At 47.8% G+C, this 20,933-nt stretch overlaps 1 protein-coding gene across 1 annotated transcript in view; it reads right to left on the reverse strand.

Moving 5' to 3' along the window:
• Positions 1–20,933, reverse strand: part of LOC137647322 (protein melted-like) — a 55,108-nt gene that overhangs the window by 30,304 nt on the left and 3,871 nt on the right. Inside the window, exon 5 of the mRNA XM_068380725.1 lies at positions 7,955–8,080. Within this exon, the coding sequence (XP_068236826.1) occupies positions 7,955–8,080 (126 nt within the window). The remainder of the gene's footprint in view (positions 1–7,954; positions 8,081–20,933) is intronic.

Below are 20,933 nucleotides of genomic sequence, written 5' to 3' on the forward strand. Positions count from 1 at the left end.
ACCAGAGTTTTGTGTAGGGTACCCTCCATCCCGTTTTCTACGGAGGCCTACCCCGGCATTAAAGAATGTGCCCCGAGGGTAGGCTTAGCGCTAGGTCGATGTCCGCTTGGGTCGATATCGCAAGTAAGTTCTCTGGTCGCGACGTGTCACCACGTCGCTCTCGTTCTCTATCGATCCTTTGTGTGCGTTGTGTGTGTCCCACGTGTTTCCCGCGTGGTAACTTGTGTTCCTGTGTACTGATCCCTGGTGTTCCTGTGTGTTCACCTTCCACCCTTGTGCTTCCCCGGTGTATTCCTTGATTCCCTGCGTTCCTGTGTCTTGCGTTTGTGCATTATGGAGCAAATCCGCCGTTGTCCTGAGCCTAGAGCCGGTAAATCGTGTGGAGCGTTCCTCTCCAAGCCTGAAGTGGACCCTCACTCCCTTTGCTCCTCCTATAGGGGAAAGGTTTGTTCGTCATCGGATACGTGCCCCGAGTGTGTAGGTTGGAGTGATATCCAGTGGGTACGTTACAGAACAAAGAAGAGAAAATCGTCGAAACGTTCACCAAGGAAGGCTAGTGTTACTTCGCCGCAACCGTCACCCAGTGAACGGTCCGACGGAGCCTCTGTTTCGCCGTACCCTACCCCGAGTAGGGGCTGAGGTAAGTCCATCGTGGGGAAAGAACCGAGCGATCTTCCCCAAGAATCTAGTGAATGTGCAGTGGGGGTTGCGGGTCCTTCTCAGGCTAGTGAAGAGCCCAGCAGTGCGTCTGGAGACTCGGCCCTTGTGCTCGGGGGGCACGTGTCCTCCGATGACCCCTTGTGGGGTAGTAACGTTGTGTCTGTGTCTTCGCCCCCTTCGTGGGCCTGTGTTTCAGGGTCTTCGGCAGGCGGCGACAACCAGGGTAAGTAAGGTTCTGCAGGGAGTGATGCCTTCGGTTGGAAACTTCCTAAGACACCAGGTAGGTCCCCTTTGCGAATGGAAGAGGGCCTGGATCCCTGGTTTCCTGGCGTTGGGCGTCAAACCTCGTTCCCAACCCCGCTCACGGAAGTTCCCGAAGAATTCCTACAACCTTCTACCTCGGGCACTCAACGAGTCACGAAGTCCCCCGCGGTCCCCGCTCCCGCCCGCCGTATGGTAAGTGCAGTGTCGTCGGGCTCTTCAGAGGAGTATTACTCGTCGGGGGAAGACGCCAGGAGGAAACATCGCCGTCAGAGGGAGCGGTCCAGGAGCAGGCGTTCCCGTTCAAGATCGCGCTCCAGATACAGCAGGAAACGCTCCCGCTCTCCAAGACGAAAATACAGGAGGAGTAGGTCACCGGATGGCGATTGGGTCTTCGTACCCCGTGAGGCAGAGGTACGTTGTTCCCCGGACCGCCGGTCCAAGGAGTTTTCACCAAGGAGACCTCCCTCCAAGCACGGTTTTGACCCTCACAGGCAAGTTCGCGAGAAGGACTCTACAGGCAGGCATAAGACCGCGAAGCCTCCGGTTCACCCCGCCCAGCGGGGGGAACCGCGCTTCCTTTCGGGCAGCCTGGCCAAACCAGCCCAGCTGGTGCGGCCCTCGGGTCGGAAGGAATGGTTCCCGCTGTCGGGTCAGCCCACGGGAGCCGCGTCCTCGTCCCCCAGAGACCTTGAGCGGACGCTAGTCCTCGCTGGGTCAACGATGCCTGCGCTAACCCCCGCCCCTGGTGCGGCTGGTGCGGAAGCCTCCGCCGAAGAAGTCCAGTACCTCGGTAGGGCAGCGCCCCTTGCATCAAGAACAAGGCGTCCGGTGGGTGTGCCCGGTGACCCGGCTCCCCGGGCTCAAGCCGAGGCCTCGGCTGACGGTAGGGAGGGTTCCCCGACGGAGGACTCGGCCTATAGAAGGGTGATTGGCCTTATCAGGAGGCATCATAAAATTGAAGAACCTGCAGCTACCGACGAGGACTACTGGAGGTCCAGCCTCATACGGTTAATGCAGGCCCCTACCCAGCCTAAGACCTCTCTGGCTCTCCCTCTAGCCCGGAATCTTGTCCTAGGGCAAGAATACGTAGACAAAGTGTTGGCTAGTAATGCCGAGGCCCCCAAAACTCAAGAGTTATTCAAAATTACTCCAGGGGCTCAAGACTCAGGGCAAGGTATATGTACCGGAAGGGCGTCGACCAGGCCCCTGCAAAGTAGAACCTTCCCTTGACATCCTGGGTCAGGGCGTCTCGGAGGATAGAGCCTCTTCGGCCCCAGTTTGTTTTTCTCCATCGGAGGCCGCCATGATGGAAGAAATGTCGAGGGACCTGGTGCACATCTCCTCTTGGCTGGACTGGTGGGCTTCCACCTTAGTAGGGGTGCAAGCCACGTTTGACCCCTCGGACCCAGAACAGCAGAACCTCCTGAGGGAACTTATTACCTCCGGGGGCAAGACCCTAAAGTTCTTAACGTACCAATCTCTCGCCTTGACAGCGAATTGGGTACTCCGCAAGAGAGACACCATCCTGGCTAAGGTGTCCCGAAAAGTCCCAGACAGGGAAGCGCGGGCCATGAGGAGCCTGCCCCTGTGGGGTGACTCCTTGTTCCCCTTAAAAGACTTAGAGACCATTATGGAGAAGGTGTCGAAGAGGAAGGAGTTAAGCACCCCCAGGCCTACGCCTACAAGGAGACCCCCCTAGAAGAGGTCCATCTCAGACAGTGCCGGGACGGCTCAGGCCTCCCCCAGCATGACGAGGAGAGAAGCTCCTTCTTCCTCCTGGTCCTCAGTGCCTCAGCCCCCTCCCCTCCCCCCCCCCCCCCGTAGGGGGCCCCAGCAACTTCAGCCTCCTATAGGACAGGTTATTCTGCCTCCAGGAGAGGCCGTTCAGGACGCTCCTCCTGAAGGAGATAGAGTGAGAGGCCCCCTATCCCCGCTCAAGCCTCGGGTTGGGGGATGCCTCAGACTATTTTGGCAAGCATGGAAGGCTCACGGAGCGGAGCCCTGGACAGTGTCCGTACTGAAGGAGGGCTACAGGTTACCGTTCTTAGCAGAACCACCCCCAAGGACCCATCGAAGAAGACCGCCCTTCAAGAGGAAGTGTCCTCCATGTTGGAGAAGGGCGCCATGAAAGAAATTCTACACCCAGGCCCGGGTTTCTACAGTCGCCTGTTCCTGGTAGAAAAAGCGACGGGGGGGTGGAGGCTGGTTATAGATCTGTCGGCTCTCAACAAGTTCATAAAGAAGACAGACTTCAAAATGGACACTCCGAAGTCAGTCCTACTGTCCTTGAGGGAGAAAGATTACATGATGACCATAGACCTCAAGGACGCCTACTTCCAAATTCCGGTCGACCCCTCGAGTCGAAAGTTTCTCCGGGTGAAATGGGGTTCCCAGATCCTGCAATTCAAGACCCTTTGCATCGGATTGTCAACAGTGCCCCAGGTGTTCACGAGAGTCTTCACGACTGTCTCAGTGTGGGCTCACGAACGAGGCATTCGCCTCATCCGATACCTGGACGACTGGTTGCTTCTTTCCTCCTCGAAGGACCTCTTGGAGGAACAAGGGATGAAACTCCTCCAGTTTTGCAAGGATCTGGGCATCGTGATCAACCCGGAAAAATCAAACCTATCCCCATCCACCAGAATGACCTACTTGGGAATGACTCTAGATACCATTCTGGGAAAAGCCTTCCCTTCAGAAGACAGAATAAACAATCTCATGGAAATCATTTGCCCGTTCCTATCGGGGCGCCCCAGGAGAGCAAAGGACTGGCAAAGACTGATAGGGCACCTGGTGTCGTTGGAGAAACTGGTTCCCCAGGGGAGAATCACACTCAGAGCCGTGCAATGGAACCTGAAGAACCTCTGGTGCCAACTGGACTCGCAACAAGTACTAATACCAGTTCTACCAAACACGAGGCCCTCCCTGGAATGGTGGCAGTGCCGGTCGAACTCACTCAAGGGGATGCCCTTCGCGAACGACCCCCCCGAGTTACTACTGTTCACAGACGCCTCCAACCAGGGATGGGGAGCCCATCTCCTCGACGAGACAGCGCGAGGAACCTGGATAGCCGGGGAAAAGGAACTCCACATCAATGTCCTAGAGTTGAAGGCAGTCCAGAAGGCTTGCCTACACTTCGCAGATCTACTAAGGGGAAACACCGTGGCATTGATGTGCGACAACGCCACGGTAGTAGCATACATAAAGAAGCAAGGAGGTTTGAAGTCAAGGGAGTTGTGCGATCTCACCATAAAGATTCTAGATTGGGCAGAAGAGAACCAGGTTGTGTTGTTAGCAAGGTTCATTCCCGGGAAGAAAAACGTGCTGGCCGACGGTCTCAGCAGGGTGGGCCAAATAGTAGGGACAGAGTGGTCCCTCCTCCCAGAAGTAGCCAAGCTCATCATCCAACGTTGGGGTTCCCCGGTGATGGACCTCTTTGCAACCAAACTGAACGCCCAACTCCCCGTATATTGTTCTCCTGTACCAGATCCGAAGGCAGCCTTGGAGGACGCCTTTCAGCACAGGTGGGACAACCTAGACGTGTACGCTTTTCCCCCCTTCACGTTGATAAAGCAAGTGCTCAACAGAGTAAGGACGGCCCAAAACTTAAAGATGACTTTGGTAGCGCCCTGGTGGCCGGAGAGAGAGTGGTTCGCAGACCTAAAAGACCTGGCGAGTCAACCTCCGTGGCCTCTACCCGACAGGTCAGACCTTCTACATCAACCACATTTTCTCAGACTTCACGACAACCCACAGTCCCTACGTCTTCACGCCTGGAGACTATCGAGCGACTCCTGAAGAAGGAAGGGTATTCTTCAGCCACTGCTAAGAGAATGTCGCTATACCTGAGAAGGTCTTCAGCTGCGGTCTACCAAGCTAAGTGGGCCTCCTTCACGAAGTGGTGCGCTGCGAGGCACATAAAGCCCCTCAATGCCTCTGTCCCGGACATAGCGGATTTTCTGGTCTATCTCAGAGACAAAATGGGAATGTCAATCCCAGCCATAAAAGGGGTACGGGCCGCCTTAGGCCAAGTCTTCCTCCTGAAGGGCATCGACCTGGGGTCCTCTAGGCACATCGCGATGCTTGTCAAGAGCTTCGAGCAGTCCTGCCCCCCACAGGCAGGTAGGGTGCCCCAGTGGGACTTAGCTAAGGTCCTGAAGATGTTGAGTGGCCCCCCCTTTGAACCTTTGAAAGATATCGTGGACAGGGATCTCACTCTCAAGGCAGTCTTCTTGCTGGCCTTGGCGTCCGCTAAGAGAGTAGGTGAGATCCATGGGCTGTCGTATGACGTCTCTCATTCGAAGGGGTGGAAAGAAGTATCTTTCAAGTTCGTTCCTTCTTTTGTGGCGAAGACCCAGAACCCAGCTGTCTGGGATCCTAAATTCGAAGGTTTCTCCATACCAGCCATCCCTAAGACGGGTAATACTGAGGATTTAAAATTATGCCCTGTCCGTGCCATTAGAAAATACCTTGAAAGAACGGCTCGTCTCCGGCCAGGCATCAAGAGCCTCTTCGTCTCCACGGGTGTTACTAAGAAACAAGACTCCAAGAACACCATTTCCTTCTGGTTGAGACAAGTTATTGCCAGGGCCTACAAGGAAGAAGGTCTGGCCATGCCGGGCGCCCCCAGACCTCATGACATCAGAGGTCTGAGCACGTCCTTAGCCTTTGAGAAAAACATGGCAGTGGGTCAGATCCTTCGGGCAGGTACTTGGTCTAACCAGTCGACCTTTACTGCCCATTACCTCAAGGACTACGCGAGGAAGTCCTTAGACGGGTTCTCCATTGGAACAGTCATCTCCGCCCTCCAAGTGGTTTAACGGTAAAAGCCCCAGGCTCAATCGTGGATAGCAACCGGGAGACACAGGTGCGTTTCCTTTCATCCTACCCAGTTGTTCCCTATCCTCATCGGAGATTACCAACTTGTACCATTGGATAACACGTTCTTCACAACTACGTTACTGGATGCAACATCAGAAGAAGTTTTTCAAAGGGTGAGTACTTAGACACTAACGTGAGCTCTTTGTGTAGTTACCCTCTCGTCCGTTTTCTAGTATGTACCGTTATACCTAGGCCTCTTGGCCTCCGCTTACTGGGTCTGTAGGTCAGAATAGCACTCCCGCCTCCTAAAGTGTAAGTCTCCTAAGAAAGTAGTTCGAGGTAAGTATTCGTGTTGGAACAAATAAAAAATTTTAAGTAATTTTTATTTTTCCTAACATACTTACCGAGAATTACTTTCGGGTAATGGCCCTCCCTTCCCCGAGTGCCTCTCTTCCCTTGCAAATATTGTGCTACATCAATAGAACTTACTGGCGATATCGACCCAAGCGGACATCGACCTAGCGCTAAGCCTACCCTCGGGGCACGTTCTTTAATGCCGGGGTAGGCCTCAGTAGAAAACGGGATGGAGGGTACCCTACACAAAACTCTGGTCGGTAGAGAGGAGATTACAGGTAACTCCTAAGAAAGTAGTTCTCGGTAAGTATGTTAGGAAAAATAAAAATTACTTAAAAATTTTTTATATTACTTCAGGCATGGGCCATATCAAAACAAACTCAATACGGTGCCAGAAAACAATAATGAGTAATTTGAGAACTACTTCTACTGCTTTACTACATTCAAGGCAAAGAATATCATAAAATGTATGCAAGAATAATTTACAGTATTTGAAAACGAATAAGTAAGTAAATATGAATATTGTATATATCCATTCATAAAATGACCTTTAGATTGGAAAACATAAAATATTAAGACAAATTTTTAATCAATCTCATTTCTGTTGTATAAAACGGCTGTTAACTCATGAAACCATCTGTGTAGGCCTAAAAGTTAGGTTTTGGTTATGTACAGTAAAGATGTTATCAAAATTTTATTTTACTTTATGTATGCTTAGATCAAAATAAATAAAATAATACTGATTCCCTATTGTATTTTCCCTACATATAATGCCCAAAATGGAAACCATTTTGTTTGTATACATTTCATCACCAATCAGAATGAACGAACGCATGTATACATCAGAGTGATGACTAGCAAAAATTATAGTTTTCAGTAAATTGTATGAAACTCCTGTTATTAATTATAACATAGTTTGACTGTTTGGAAATTATATTAAGAATACTTTTTATCTATACTGTATGTACCCAAATCCTTGATAGCAGTATCTTGAATCAGCTAACAATGTTTATATGTTATCAAGCTGGACTCTAATATGCAGTTTCCAAATTTACTTAAAGCATTGTATAATAAACATTGCACAACTGTCAATGCGGCATGTTATAGACTACCGTAGGTTACATACAGTTTATTCAAAGTCATTAATATTATTAGTTATCAATTGGATGTGTGAATACGTTTGTTTGACGTATTATCCTTTTTGGTGTCATTCGTAGGAGAAACATGATATGGAAAACTTTTATTTTGTTTTGAATTTCTAAGATTACAGTAAGTAAAACATTTGCAATAACATCTTTCAATATATACTGTTAAGAATATTACGTGTTATTTATGTGGGCATATTCTCAAGAGTGAATGCTTGAAATCAGCTGATAGCAAGATCAGCAGAGTGAATTTACATGTTCTGAGATGGGCTGGCATAGGAAAAATGTTTATTTCATGGATACAGAATTATTCTTTGAATATGGTATTTATATTGAAGATATAACAATAATGAATGGGGTAAAAACAATTTTTTTACTATTTACTTCTTATGGTGACTTTTGCCAACTGAGTGCTACTCTAGTTATCTGAAGTTCATAGTAACAGTGTCCACTTCAGCAAAGTTTCTACTCTACCAACACCTAGTTATAAATTTTAGCACCCGAGGTTCCAGTTATGCTGAAATCATATGTACAACTATTATAGGATGAAGATTTTTATCTGTGTAGGAAAATTATATATTACTACAGTATTTTGAACCTAAGACAATTAACCTCAGATAACTTCATTACAGAGATTTCAAAATTATGTTTAGCAGTGACAATGTAAATGCCCACACAAATAAAAATCTCATGGAAGGAAGTATCCTTACCGTTCCTGCTCCTCTGTACGACAGATGTGCTCCAGACAGAGTAAAATACCGAGTGCGCCACTTGCGAAATATCTTCCATTTGCTTTTCTTTTCCTTCAACTGGCCTTCAATAACAGGTGTATCCTCCTGGAAAATTGGTATTTATACCATGCATCCTTTCTTATCCACAATATCGGGTGACAGAATTTCAAAAAATTATCCAAACCTTAAAAACAAAGTTGTAAAACCACATCCCAAGGACGTACTTAACAATTAAAGACATCATTTTCTAAACATTTAAAAATTGTTTAACTAGACCAGATACAATAGTCAAAATCTCAACAATAAGAGAGGCTAACTGAAGGTATGCTCTAGTAAAAGCAATCATATTACAGTACAGGAATTTAATTTTATCCCAATTACAGCTTTAAGAAAACTACATGAAAGACTGATAAAATTTCTTTAAGAAATTCTGGAATTATTTGTTGTTAATTTAATTTCATATTCACAAAAAATATTTTTATCAAGCCAATTAATCATACATCCCCATTTCCAAGCACAAGAAATTCTCAATTATATCAACTTGTATCAAGGAAAATTGAAAAGCCTCTACTAAGCTTGTGTAGTCAGAGAAATAGCACATACTTTACTGTAATTTTTATAGTGCTAATTTATTTATTTTAGAGACAGCCGAATATGCCAGAGGAATGACTTTCCCAATCTGGTTGTTGAATTGGTGGAATTTCATAAGTTCAAGCTTGCATTGAATGTTTTGATGTTGAACACATTAATGCAAGTCTCTCATTATAAAGTATATATGATAGATCTATTTAAACATTGAAAGATATTTTATATTTTTACTCATAACCCCCCCCCCATGATAACCTCGGAGATAATTTGTATTTTTCCCTTACTAATACAAACCTTGAGTTATTTATGTGGATATTCTTTCAGCGGCAACCGGAGGTAGCCATTAGACTAAATGTGAGGTGGCAACCCTGTCTAACCAGGTAGGCAGGGGGGTACCCATAGTCGCCTCTATAGAGACTCTCACAGCTGTGAGACGTCACTTTTTATTGCAGGTAGGACTTCTGGGAACAGATGATGGCAGGCTAATTTATATAAATAACTCCAGGTTTATATTAGTTAGGAGAAAATAAAAATTACCTCAGAATTTGTCATTTGTTCCCATACTAACAAACCTTCCGTTATTCATGTGGATGATTCGCTCTTAGGTGGGTGGAAGTCCTAGATCTGGCATGGATATTGACCCGGTTTTGCCTAGTACAGTATATGACACCTCACTAAATTATACAAAGCGAGTTATTCACGGCCTGTGCAATTTAATAAAATAAGAGGTTGTTATTTGTATGAAACCTCAGAGTTTTTAAATAGAAAAAAACAACTAGACATACCTAGCAGAAGCAATGGGGACATGGACAGTATAAAATTATTGCTTATACTAGGCTACATAAGGAAAGTGATAATTAACTGCAGAGGTTGGAGCAAGCTTGCAAAGGGACCCATGGTGCTATACCCCCAAGAGATGGGAAGATGAAGGAAGGAAAGCCAGACATTCTTCTCATTCATCCCAGTCTTAAGCTGGGTACCCAATGCCTTCAACCAACTGCCACTTGTCCATTAAGGAGCCCGAGGTATCTTAAACCACCTGTTGAGCAGCCACACAAGACCAATAGTAAATGTATCGAGCCTCCTGCGGATCACGTCTTTGAGGTAATGTGCTGTGAATGTGGTTTGTCTTTTTCACACATCAGCTTGGAGGACCTGCAACACGGAAAACTTGCGTTTGAACGCCAGGGAAGTATTAATTCTCTTGACGTCGTGAGCTCTAGGTCAACGAGCCTGAGAAGGATCTGGACCAAGGGCTCTTTTGATCACCTTGCAAATCCAGGAGGATACAGTGTTCTTTGTGATCCTCGTTTTTACCCTCAGTGAACTAACAAACAGTGATGTTAGTCTGGGTCATGTTGCTGCAGTGCGAAGATAGTATCTCAAAATCCCCACTGGGCAAAGTAACAATTGATCTGGGTCGTTGGTTACAGAATGAAGACTCAAAATCTGGAAGGGCCCAAATCTAAGGTCCAGCTTAGTAATAAAGTTGGGGAGGAAGCCGAGCGTCACTTCCCCCATCTCCTTGAATGGGCGATGTCCTATGAGAGGCCATGAAATTCACAGACTCTCTTTGCCAAGGCTAAAGCGAGCAGGAACGTCGTCTTCAAAGGGAAGTTTCGGTCAGTTGCATAACGTAATGGTTCGTAGGGAGGCCCTTTTAGGGACCTCAGTACGCGAACCACATTCCAAGGAGAGGCCTGATCTCTGACTGGGGGCAAGTGATCTTATAACTCCGTATGAGTAGAGAAAGCTCCACCACTGAGGAAATGTTGACTCCTTTCAGCCTGAAGGCGAGGCTCAAGGCTGAGCAATAGCCTTTCACCGCCGATACCGAAAGGAGCTTTTCCTACCGAAGGTATACAAGAAATTTCACTATTATTGGAATTGTGGCATCGAGTGGAGAGATATTCCTTCCACGACAGTAACCACAGAAGACTCACCACTTGGCCTGGTAGACCAAGGCTGAGGACCTACACAAGTGTCCGGACATTCGTTCCGCAACTTGTCGTGTAAAGCCCTTCTGCGTGAGGAGACACTGGATAGTCTCCACGAGTGAAGTCGAAGTGACTGCACGGTCTTGTGGAAGATGTTCGTGTGTGGCTGTTTGAGTAGATCTGGTCGTGAAGGAGTTCTCTCGGTCAATCAACAAGCAGTTGCACGAGGTCTGGGAACCACTTTGCGTGATGCCATAGCAGAGGTACAAGAGTCATCAATAGAGCTTTGGACGCTCTGGATTTGTTGAGCAGTCTTATCATCAGACAAAACGTAAGGCTTACACGACGATGTTGTCCCACCGTTGTTGGAATGCATCTTGACATAGAGCCTGAAGGTCCAGGACTGTAGAACAGTGAAGCATTAGCTAGCTGTTCTGAGATGCTGCACTAAGTCAGGACTTTGTTGACTATCTGATGATTCAAAGACTATTCGGAGCCTACAAAGTCGCTCTGCTCAGATTGTCCAAGAGCACATTCCTCTTGCCGGGAATGAAGCGAGCTGATAGAGCCACCGAATGTTCTTCTGACCATTTGAGGATCTTTACAGCGAGATGGCATAGAGGCTGTGAAAAGGTACCGCCCTGTTTGTTTATGTAAGCCCCTACTGTGGTGTTGCTCATCAACACCACAAAATGACCTGCCAGCAACTATTGGAACTGATGAAGAGCTAGGTAGGCTGCTCTCATCTCTAGCAGAATCATGTGCTGGTACCTTTCTGAAAACTTGCCCCCTGTGGCCGCGGGGGCATAAAAACAATTAGAACAGCGCCAACGTATCCCTCCGTGTCGTAAGAAGCGACTAAAAGGGACGGGACGAGGGGCTGGGAACCCCCTCTCTTGTATTATAATCCTGTGAGACATCAAAGAGGTGGACCTGGGGGGAGAGTGACTGCTCCCCGCACTCTAGTGAATGAAGGATGCAAAGTGTTGGGGTCAGTTAAGGGAGTACAGTAGTAAAAAATAGAGGGTTGGGCATGAATGTAAAGAGAGTTCTGTATGAGAAAGTGATTGTACCAACTGTGATGTATGAATCGGAGTTGTGGGGAATGAAAGTGATGGAGAGACAGAAATTGAATGTGTTTGAGATGAAGTGTCTAAGGAGTATGGCTGGTGTATCTAGAGTAGCTAGGGTTAGGAACGAAGTAGTGGGGGTGAGAACGGGTGTAAGAAATGAGTTAGCAGCTAGAGTGAATATGAATGTATTGAGATGGTTTGGCCATGTTGAGAGAATGGAAAATGGCTGTCTGCTAAAGAAGGTGATGAATGCAAGAGTTGATGGGAGAAGTACAAGAGGAAGGCCAAGGTTTGGGTGGATGGATGGAGTGAAGGAAGCTCTAGGTGATAGGAGAATAGATGTGAGAGAGGCAAGAGAGCGTGCTAGAAATAGGAATGAATGGTGAGCGCTTGAGACGCAGTTCCTGTAGGCCCTGCTGCTTCCTCCGGTGCCTTGGATGACCGCAGAGGTAGCAGCAGTATGGGATTCAGCATTATGAAGCTCCATCTGTGGTGGATAATGTGGGAGGGCGGGCTGTGCAACCCTAGCAGTACCAGCCAAACTCAGTTGAGTCCCTTGTCAGGCTGGGAGGAACAGAGAGGAGAGGTCCCCTTTTTTTGTTTAATTTGTTTGATGTTGGCTACCCCCCAAAAAAGGGGGAAGTGCCTTGGTATATGTATGTATGTACCTTTCTGATTCTGACCAAAGGTCGGATATCGTATGGTGCAGCAGGGGAGCACCCCACCCTTCTTTTGATGTATCTGTGAAGAGCATAAAATCCGGGGTTGGAACGAAAAGATTCTGGCTTCACCAAAGATTTTCGTCTACCATCCACCAACTCAAATCCATCACTTGATCCTGAGTTACAGGAACTCGGGTGTCCGGTGGGTTGGAGTGATGGTACCACATGCACTTCAGCTGTCATTGGAGGGATCTTATCCTGAGGCAGTCGTTTGGAACAAGACGGATGAGAGAGATTAGATGACCTAACACACTTCTAATGAAAGGCTGGAAAAACTTCTTTCCTGATGAAGGGAGCAGCCACTTCCTTCACCCTGTGCACTCTTGTCTGATGGGAAGACTTTCGCTAGGACGGTGTCTATGATCATTCCGAGGTATACCAGTCTCTGTGAAGGTTGCTATGATGACTTCTCGCGATTTATCAAGACCCCCAGATCCTGACAAAACTCGAGAAGCATGTATCGGTGACGAAGAAGGGTCGTCTCTGAGTCTGCTAGGAACAGGCAGTCATCCAGATATCCGAGAAGAAGGATGCCGTTCCTGTTATCCCAAGATGACACGAGGGCGAACACTCGGGCGAACACCTGAGGGGCTGTCGCGAGACCGAAGCATAGAACCTTGAACTGATATATCTTTCCTTTGTGAATGAATCTTAAATACTTCGTTGAGCACGGATGAATTGAGATCTGGAAGTAAGCGTCCTTCAGATCCAGTGTGCACATGAAGTCCCTTGGACGTACCGTTTAAATGACCGTGTCTGCTGTCTCCTTTCTAAACTGAGTCGTTAGACAAACTTGTCCAGAGGGGAGAGATCGATGACTGGTCTCCAGCCTGCGGTCATCTTTTTCACCAGAAAAATCCGACCGTAAAAGCCTCGAGACCTGTCCACTAACTCCTGGAGAGAGCACCCTTCTGCAGCATGGTCTGGACTTCAGCCCTGAAGGCCAGCTCCTTTGTGGATACCTTCGCATAGAAGCCGAGATGCACTGGATCCCGAGGAGGGAGAGATTGAGTGAACGGGACCTGACCCCCTAAGGGGAATATATCGACCGTCCAGTGATCTGCCCTGTGAAGCGAGCTGATAGAGCCACAGAATGTTCTTCTGACCATCTGAGGATCTTTACTGCAAGATGGCATAGAGGCTGTGAAAAGGTACCGCCATGTTTGTTTATGTAAGCCCCAACTGTGGTGTTGTCGCTCATCAACACCACAGAATGACCTGCCAGCAACTGTTGGAGCTGATGAAGAGCTAGGTAGGCTGCTCTCATCTCTAGCAGATTTATGTGCTGGTACCTTTCTGATTCTGACCAAAGGTCAGATATCGTATGGTGCAGCAGGTGAGCACCCCACCCTTTTTTTGATGCATCTGTGATGAGCATCAAATCCGGAGTTGGAACAAAAAGATTCTGGCCTCACTGAAGGTTTTCGTCTGCCATCCACCAACTCAAATCCATCACCTGATCCTGAGTTATAGGAATTCGGTGTCCGGTGGGTTGGAGTGCTGGTACCACAAGCACTTCGGCTGTCATTGCAGGGATCTTATCTTTGGAACAAGACGGATGAGAGAGATTAGATGGCCTAACAGACTCTGCCAACAAGAGGCCGGAAGAACTTCTTTCCTGAGGAAGATAGCAGCCACTTCCTTCACCCTGTGACTATGATCATTGCAAGGTACACCAGTCTCTGTGAAGGTTGCAGTGATGATGACTTGCGATTTATCAGGACCCCCAGATCCTGACAAAACTCGAGAAGCATGTCTCGGTGACAAAGAAGGGTCATCTGTGAGTCTGCTAGGATCAGCCAGTCATCCAGATATCTGAGAAGAAGGATGCCATTCCTGTTAGCTCAAGATGACACTACGGCGAACACTGGTAAATACCAGAGGGGCCGTTGCGAGACTGAAGCATAGAACCTTGAACTGGTATATCTTTCCTTCATGAATGAATCTTAAATATTTTGTTGAAGACGGATGTATTGAGACCTGAAAGTAAGCTTCCTTCAGATCCAGTGTGCACATGAAGTCCCTTGGATGTACTGCTTGAAGGACCATGTTTGCTGTCTCCATTTTGAATCAATCTGTTGGACAAACTTGTTCATAAGGGAGAAATCAATGACTGGTCTCCAACCTCCGGTCGTCTTTTCCATCAGAAAAATCCGACCGTAAAAGCCTCAAGATCCGTCCACTATCTCTTGGGGAGAGCACCCTTCTGCAGCATGGTCTGGACTTCAGCCCTGGGGCCAGCTCCTTTGCGGATACCTTTGCAGAAGTCGGGGAGGGAGAGATTGAGTGAGCGGGACGCGATACCCCAAGGCGAATACATCGGCCGTCCAGTGATCTGCCTTGTGAAGCTGCCACCTCTACCAGCGGTGCTGTAGGCATCCCCCCCACAGGTGGTAGGTGTTGAGGATTGCCATTCCTAGTGGTAGTGGCCACCTTGGCCACCTCCCTTACCTCCCTTCTTTCCCCTGAAGGACTTAGACCCCTTCTGTCCTTTGGACTAAAAGGGCCGCTTAGACACCTTTGAAGGTCCCAAGGACCTAGCAATTGACTGGTTTGAGGAAGGTGCTTGCTGACGCCGAAAAGACTGGGAAGGTCTACCATAGGACCAGGATGTCATGGCCCTATGGAGAGAGAATCGTTGGACGATTTCCTCCATTGCTTAGCAGCCCTCTCTATCTCCTCTGGAACAAAGAGAGAAGAACACTCGAGGGTGGAGTTCCTCAACCGAGAGATCTCCACTTTCGGCACCTGCTCATGGAACTGTGCTATGATGGTACTCCTCCTCTTGAGTATGGCATTTGCCCACAAGTTGACAACGTGGTGCGATAGGAATTCCATAGTCCGGGTACCTGACAATAGGAAGCACCCCTACGCCTTCCTCGCCGACTCCTCCAACAAGTCGTGGGAGTGAACCATGAATCCTAGTGATCCTTACCATAGGTCCAGCCATGAAGCAGCCTGCATGGCATACTTCGCGCCTCTCTCTATGTTTAGGATCTCAAGTGCCGACAGTGAGGCTGTCGGAGAGGAGAGGGTCTGAGTGGAGACACCCTTTGTTAGGGACTCTATCGAAGGGTTGAGAGAGATGGTGGAGTGTGGTTCCCCTTCGATCTCGTAATACTGAAAAGGAAATGGTAGAGACTGAGAGGAAGACCCTGCCCTTAAGGAACTGGAAGTTCCAGCTATCTGAGAGATAGCCTTCCTCTTGGCACCTTTCAGGCCTTTGGACCAGGGCAAAGCTGCACTGGACCAAGAAGGCTTCTGGGTCTTGAAAATCTTGTCAAGCACCATATCCTTCCGTTCCTGGGTGGTGGAGCCAGAAGTAGATAGCCTCTGAAGGGCCCTCATACAAACGAGGACCTGCCAAAAGGTATGCTTCGATTCTTTCCTCTCCTGTTCGGAGTGATAGTTCGGATTGGTCTCCTTTGGAAGATTTTCATCCTCCAAGTCTAAGGGGTTATCCACTTCCAAGCTCACGTCCAGAGCCTGGGGTAGGTCCAAGTCGTCAACTGAAGCCATGGAAGGACCAGCCACTGGGGACCACGTCTGTGTCCCAGCCTCCCTAGCGTCCCTTGCCGCGGTGTTCTTTGGTTTCGTCTTGGAATCCTTCGACTCCCTTCCAGTAGTACGCTCCTCCAGAATCCTAGGAGGTGGAACCTGCAAGGCCTTTGAGGACTTGGATAAAACATTGGCCTGAGGAGCTGGAGGCTCTTCCTCAGGAAGAGGAACAGAATCCGGTGGTACTACCTCGATGTCTTGAGGATTGAAGGAATGGATTGCGATCTCCCTGGCCGACCATACTCGTCCTAGGATGAAAGATATCAGTGTGATGTGTAGTCACGCCTCTCATCCGTCTCCTCTGCTTCTTCATAAAGACTTCCTTTGCCTTTTTGGCATGAAAAGTAAGTTAGCCATGTATGAATCAGCAGGGGCTTGGCCTTCAGCAACGTGATCAGGGTGGAGGCGATCTGTACACTTTCTCTGCTATTGACTTCCTTCTAGGGTCTTGACTTCCAATTTACGAGCTCGATAAGGGTTCCAAAGGTATCTTAGGGGTAGCCCTCACTAGAACAGTTGGGGGTTATGGCGCTGGAGGTGCCAACTTCAGAACATTCAGGATATCAGCCATAAAGGTCGATGCCAACTGAGGAAGCTCTGTATCCAGTCGACGGAGGAGATAACCTCTGAGGCAGAGGAATACAGTACGTTCCTTTGGACGTGGAGGAAGGCCAGACTAATAGGAACGTTTGCAAACTATTTCGGTGGCTCCATAAATCCTTATGGGAAGGGTGTTGGTCTTTCGCTGGAGGTGGAAGACGTAGAAGGGCGAGAGGAAGGTGTTGGATTCGCACTTGCTTGCAATCTCGACACATATACTCGCGAAGTTCGCTGATTTGCTCGTGAAATGAGATTCAAGCGCAAAGTCGCGAACTTCATGGTCAACAGATGCGCTTCGCGAGCAGAAGTGCTCGCAACAGGAGCACTTGGAGCCATCGAGGAAGAGGAAGGTGTAACAACTTATAGCTGCCCAAGAGGAGCACCTACATCCAACAAAGTCAGAAGAGGAGGCCTCTTGAGTAGGAACTGCTCTTGAAGGAGAACACGCCACATCGGGACGCATCTCCAAGCCGTGAAAGGCACTGAGGGTTGAGCTGGACGCCTATCTGAGGAGTGGTCATGCTAATCATCAGGTTCTGTTCGAGGTCGTTTGGAAGGTCTGGTTAAGTGGCTACGAGCTGATGGATTGCACATACTCCTACATTTACCTCTAGATAAGGAGCATCTACACCTTGATCGCGAACACATGGTTCGTGAACATAAGCGTCTAGCTTTCGTTCGAGAACAGCGTGAAATTCGCAAGTGCCTATCTCACGAACGTGAGCGTCGGCCTCGCAAACGAGCACGTTATTCTCGTGAACGATACCCTCATGAGCACGATCAACGCCCTCGTGATCGTGAGTGTCGAGCATTGAGTACCGTCCTGATGATCTACATCTGGACGATCTAGAACACAAGCGTCTGGACCTAGGTCTAGACCTGTCTCATGATTGTTAAGATCGGGATCACGAGACTCGTCCTCATGAAGAGGAACGCCTCCTAGGAGAGTGTTGAGACCTACAGTCTCTTGAGCATGAAGGCCTATAGCATGAGTGTCTTCTAGGCGAAGAACGCTCTGATCGTGATGACCTACAATCATTAAGATCTTTCATTCGTCATGAACGACGATCAGGGAAGAAGTTCCAGGAGGGCGAGGCAATGGTGATGCTCATCCCTTAGTGCTGCTGATAGAAGGCTTGCTGCTCCCCGGAAGATCATCACCTACAACCTGAGTGTTCCTATAGGGAGAAACAGGGATTAAGGGACAATGAGGTCCCAGGATAGAGAGGGGGTTCGTCGTCAGCAGGGGTCATTGGAGAGGCGAACGCGAACAATCACCTCGTCCACGCGTGGAAGGACCAGGGGAAGGGGACAGATGGACCTCGTACAATTCCAGAGCGTGAGACAGCTCCGGAGAAGGTTCCCTCGTGGCACCAAGCTGAAGAAGGCCCTGCAGCTCCTCCTTCAAGGGAGTCGCTAAGGACAACCACACCTGAAATAATTCTGCAAGGGAAAAAGGCTCGCCAGCAGCTGGAGGAGAAGGTGCTCCTCTAGGGGAAGCAACGACCCCAACCCCCACTACCATGGGGTTGCCTAAAAGATGAGCGATCTGCGCTCCTAATCGCTCGTCCCTTATGAGAGCGCACGCGAGGAGCAGCTTTTGAAAGTGATTTGGGGAGAAGAAGAATGTATCCCACTCGCCCGAGAGAGAACGATCGAGCTTAGTCTTATACTTCCTGCGCCTTCCAAACCTCGTGCATTGAGAGGCAGACCACTCCCTACACTCTGCGCAGGACGCCCTGCTCGCAACGATATCCTCGACACGTAGGACACAGAGAGTGCGGGTCGGTCTCCAAAGACGACTAGAAGGTCCCGCATGCAGCCTCCTCCCACTCTGGACGTGTTCGCATGATGAAGGCAATTGTAGAAGAATGATACTCACACCTGGAAAGAGAAAGCAAACAAATTAAAGAGTCCAATGACAGTCAGGAGGAGAGCGGACACGTCCAATCTCTACTGAGCCAAAAGAAAAAAGTGACGTCTCACAGCTGTGAGAGTATATATAGAGGCGGCTGGGTACCCCAAGCCACCCACTGCCTACCCGCTAAGCAGTTAGGCAGGGTTGCCACCTCGCATTTCAAGTCTAAAGGCTACCTCCAGCTGCCGCTGAAAGAATATCCACATAAATAATGGAAGGTTTGTAAGTATGGGAACAAATAAGTTTATTTCTTTTCCTTACTGTGCTATTTTCACTGTTGAACCCCTTGAGCTTGCAGCATCCTGCTTTTTCAACTAGGGTTGTATCTTAGTACTAACAATAATAATAATACAGTAATTCATTCTTTGTGGATATAGCTTATAAATTTCCATAAGCAAAGCACAGATCAGTATCACTATCATCTGTTTGGAAATCATATTATATTCATGACTTTGACCTGGGTCATTAACCTGGTTTATCATCATATATATACCAAGGCTCTTCCCCCAATTTTGGGGGGGTAGCCGACATCAAACAAATGAAACAAAAAAAGGGGACCTCTCCTCTCTATGTTCCTCCCAGCCTGACAAGGGACTCAACCAAGTTCGGCTGGTACTGCTTGAGTGCCACAGCCCACCCTCCCCAGTTAACCACCACAGATGAAGCTTCATAACACTGAATCCCCTACTGCTGCTACCTCCGCGGTCATCTAAGGCACCGGAAGAAGCAGCAGGGCCTACCGGAACTGCGTCACAATCGCTCGCCATTCATTCCTATTTCTAGCACCCTCTCTTGCCTCTCACATCTATCCTCCTATCACCCAGAGCATTCTCTACTCCATCCATCCACCCAAACCTTGGCCTTCCTCTTGTACTTCTCCCATCAACTCTTGCATCCATCATCATCTTTAGCAGACAGCCATTTTCCATTCTCTCAATATATCCAAAACCACCTCAACACATTCATATTCACTCTAGATGCTAACTCATTTCTTACACCCGTTCTCACTCTCACTACTTCGTTCCTAACCCTATCTACTCGAGATACACCATCCATACTCCTTAGACACCATCTCAAACACATTCAACTTCTGTCTCTCCGTCGCTTTCATTCCCCACAACTCTGATCCATACATCACAGATGGTACAATCACTTTCTCATACAGAACTCACTTTACATGCATGCTCAACCCTCTATTTTTTACTACTCCCTTAACTGCCCCCACCACTTTGCATCCTTCATTTACTCTCTGACATACATCTGCTACCAGTCCACCATTTGCTGCAATAACAGACCCCAAGTTCTTAAACTGATTCACCTCTTCAAGTAACTCTCCATTCAACATGACATTCAACCTCGCACCACCTTCCCTTCCCGTACATCTCATAACCTTACTCTTACCCAAATTAACTCTCAATTTCCTTCTCTCACACACCCTTCCAAATTCTGTCACTAATTGGCCAAGGTTCTCTTCCTCGTCAGCAACACGTACAATATCGTCCGCAAACAACAACTGATTTACTTCCCATTCATGGTCATTCTCGTCTACCAGTTTCAATCCTCGTCCAAGCACTTGGGCATTCACCTCTCTCACCAATCCATCAACATACAAGCAACCACGGCGACATCACACATCCCTGTCTCAGCCCCACTCTCACCGGAAACCAATCACTCACTTCATTTCCTATCCTAACACATGCTTTACTACCTTTGTAGAAACTTTTCACTACTTGCAACAACCTTCCACCAACTCCATATAACCTCATCACATTCCACATTGCTTCCCTATCAACTCTATCATACGCTTTCTCCAGATCCATAAACGCAACATACACCTCCTTACCTTTTGCTAAATATTTCTCGCATATCTGCCTAACTGTAAAAATCTGATTCATACAACCCCTCCCTCTTCTAAAACCACTCTGTACTTCTAAGATTGCATTCTCTGTTTTATCCTTAATCCTATTAATCAGTACTCTACCATACACTTTTCCAACTACACTCAACAAACTAATACCCCTTGAATTACAACACTCATGCACGTTTCCCTTACCCTTATATAGTGGTACAATGCACGCACAAACTCAATCTACTGGTACAATTGACAACACAAAACACACATTAAACAATTTCACCAACCATTCAAGTACAGTCACACCCCCTTCCTTCAACATCTAAGCTCTCACACCATCCATACCAGATGCTTTTCCCACTCTCGTTTCATCTATTGCTCTCCTCACTTCCTCTCTCTTGTAATCTCTCTCTCATTCTCATCTCCCATCACCTCAACACCTGCAACAGCAATTACATCTTCCTCCCTATTATCCTCAACATTCAGTAAACTTTCAAAATATTCTGCCCACCTTTTCCTTGCCTCCTCTCCTTTTAACAACCTAGTTTATAGGTGCGTAGGTAACGGAAAAATGAGCCCTAACCAGAGACAAGAATCCAGTACAGTACTGTCTAGCCAGTCAAAAGACCCAATAACTCTGAAGTGGTATGATCTTAAAATCCAACGTGTTTCTATTTTCAATCAATAGGAATTCCTAGTATGATCTAGTA

This window comes from Palaemon carinicauda, chromosome 9, assembly GCF_036898095.1.
Source record: "Palaemon carinicauda isolate YSFRI2023 chromosome 9, ASM3689809v2, whole genome shotgun sequence".
In the NCBI taxonomy this organism is placed as follows: Eukaryota; Metazoa; Arthropoda; class Malacostraca; order Decapoda; family Palaemonidae; genus Palaemon; species Palaemon carinicauda.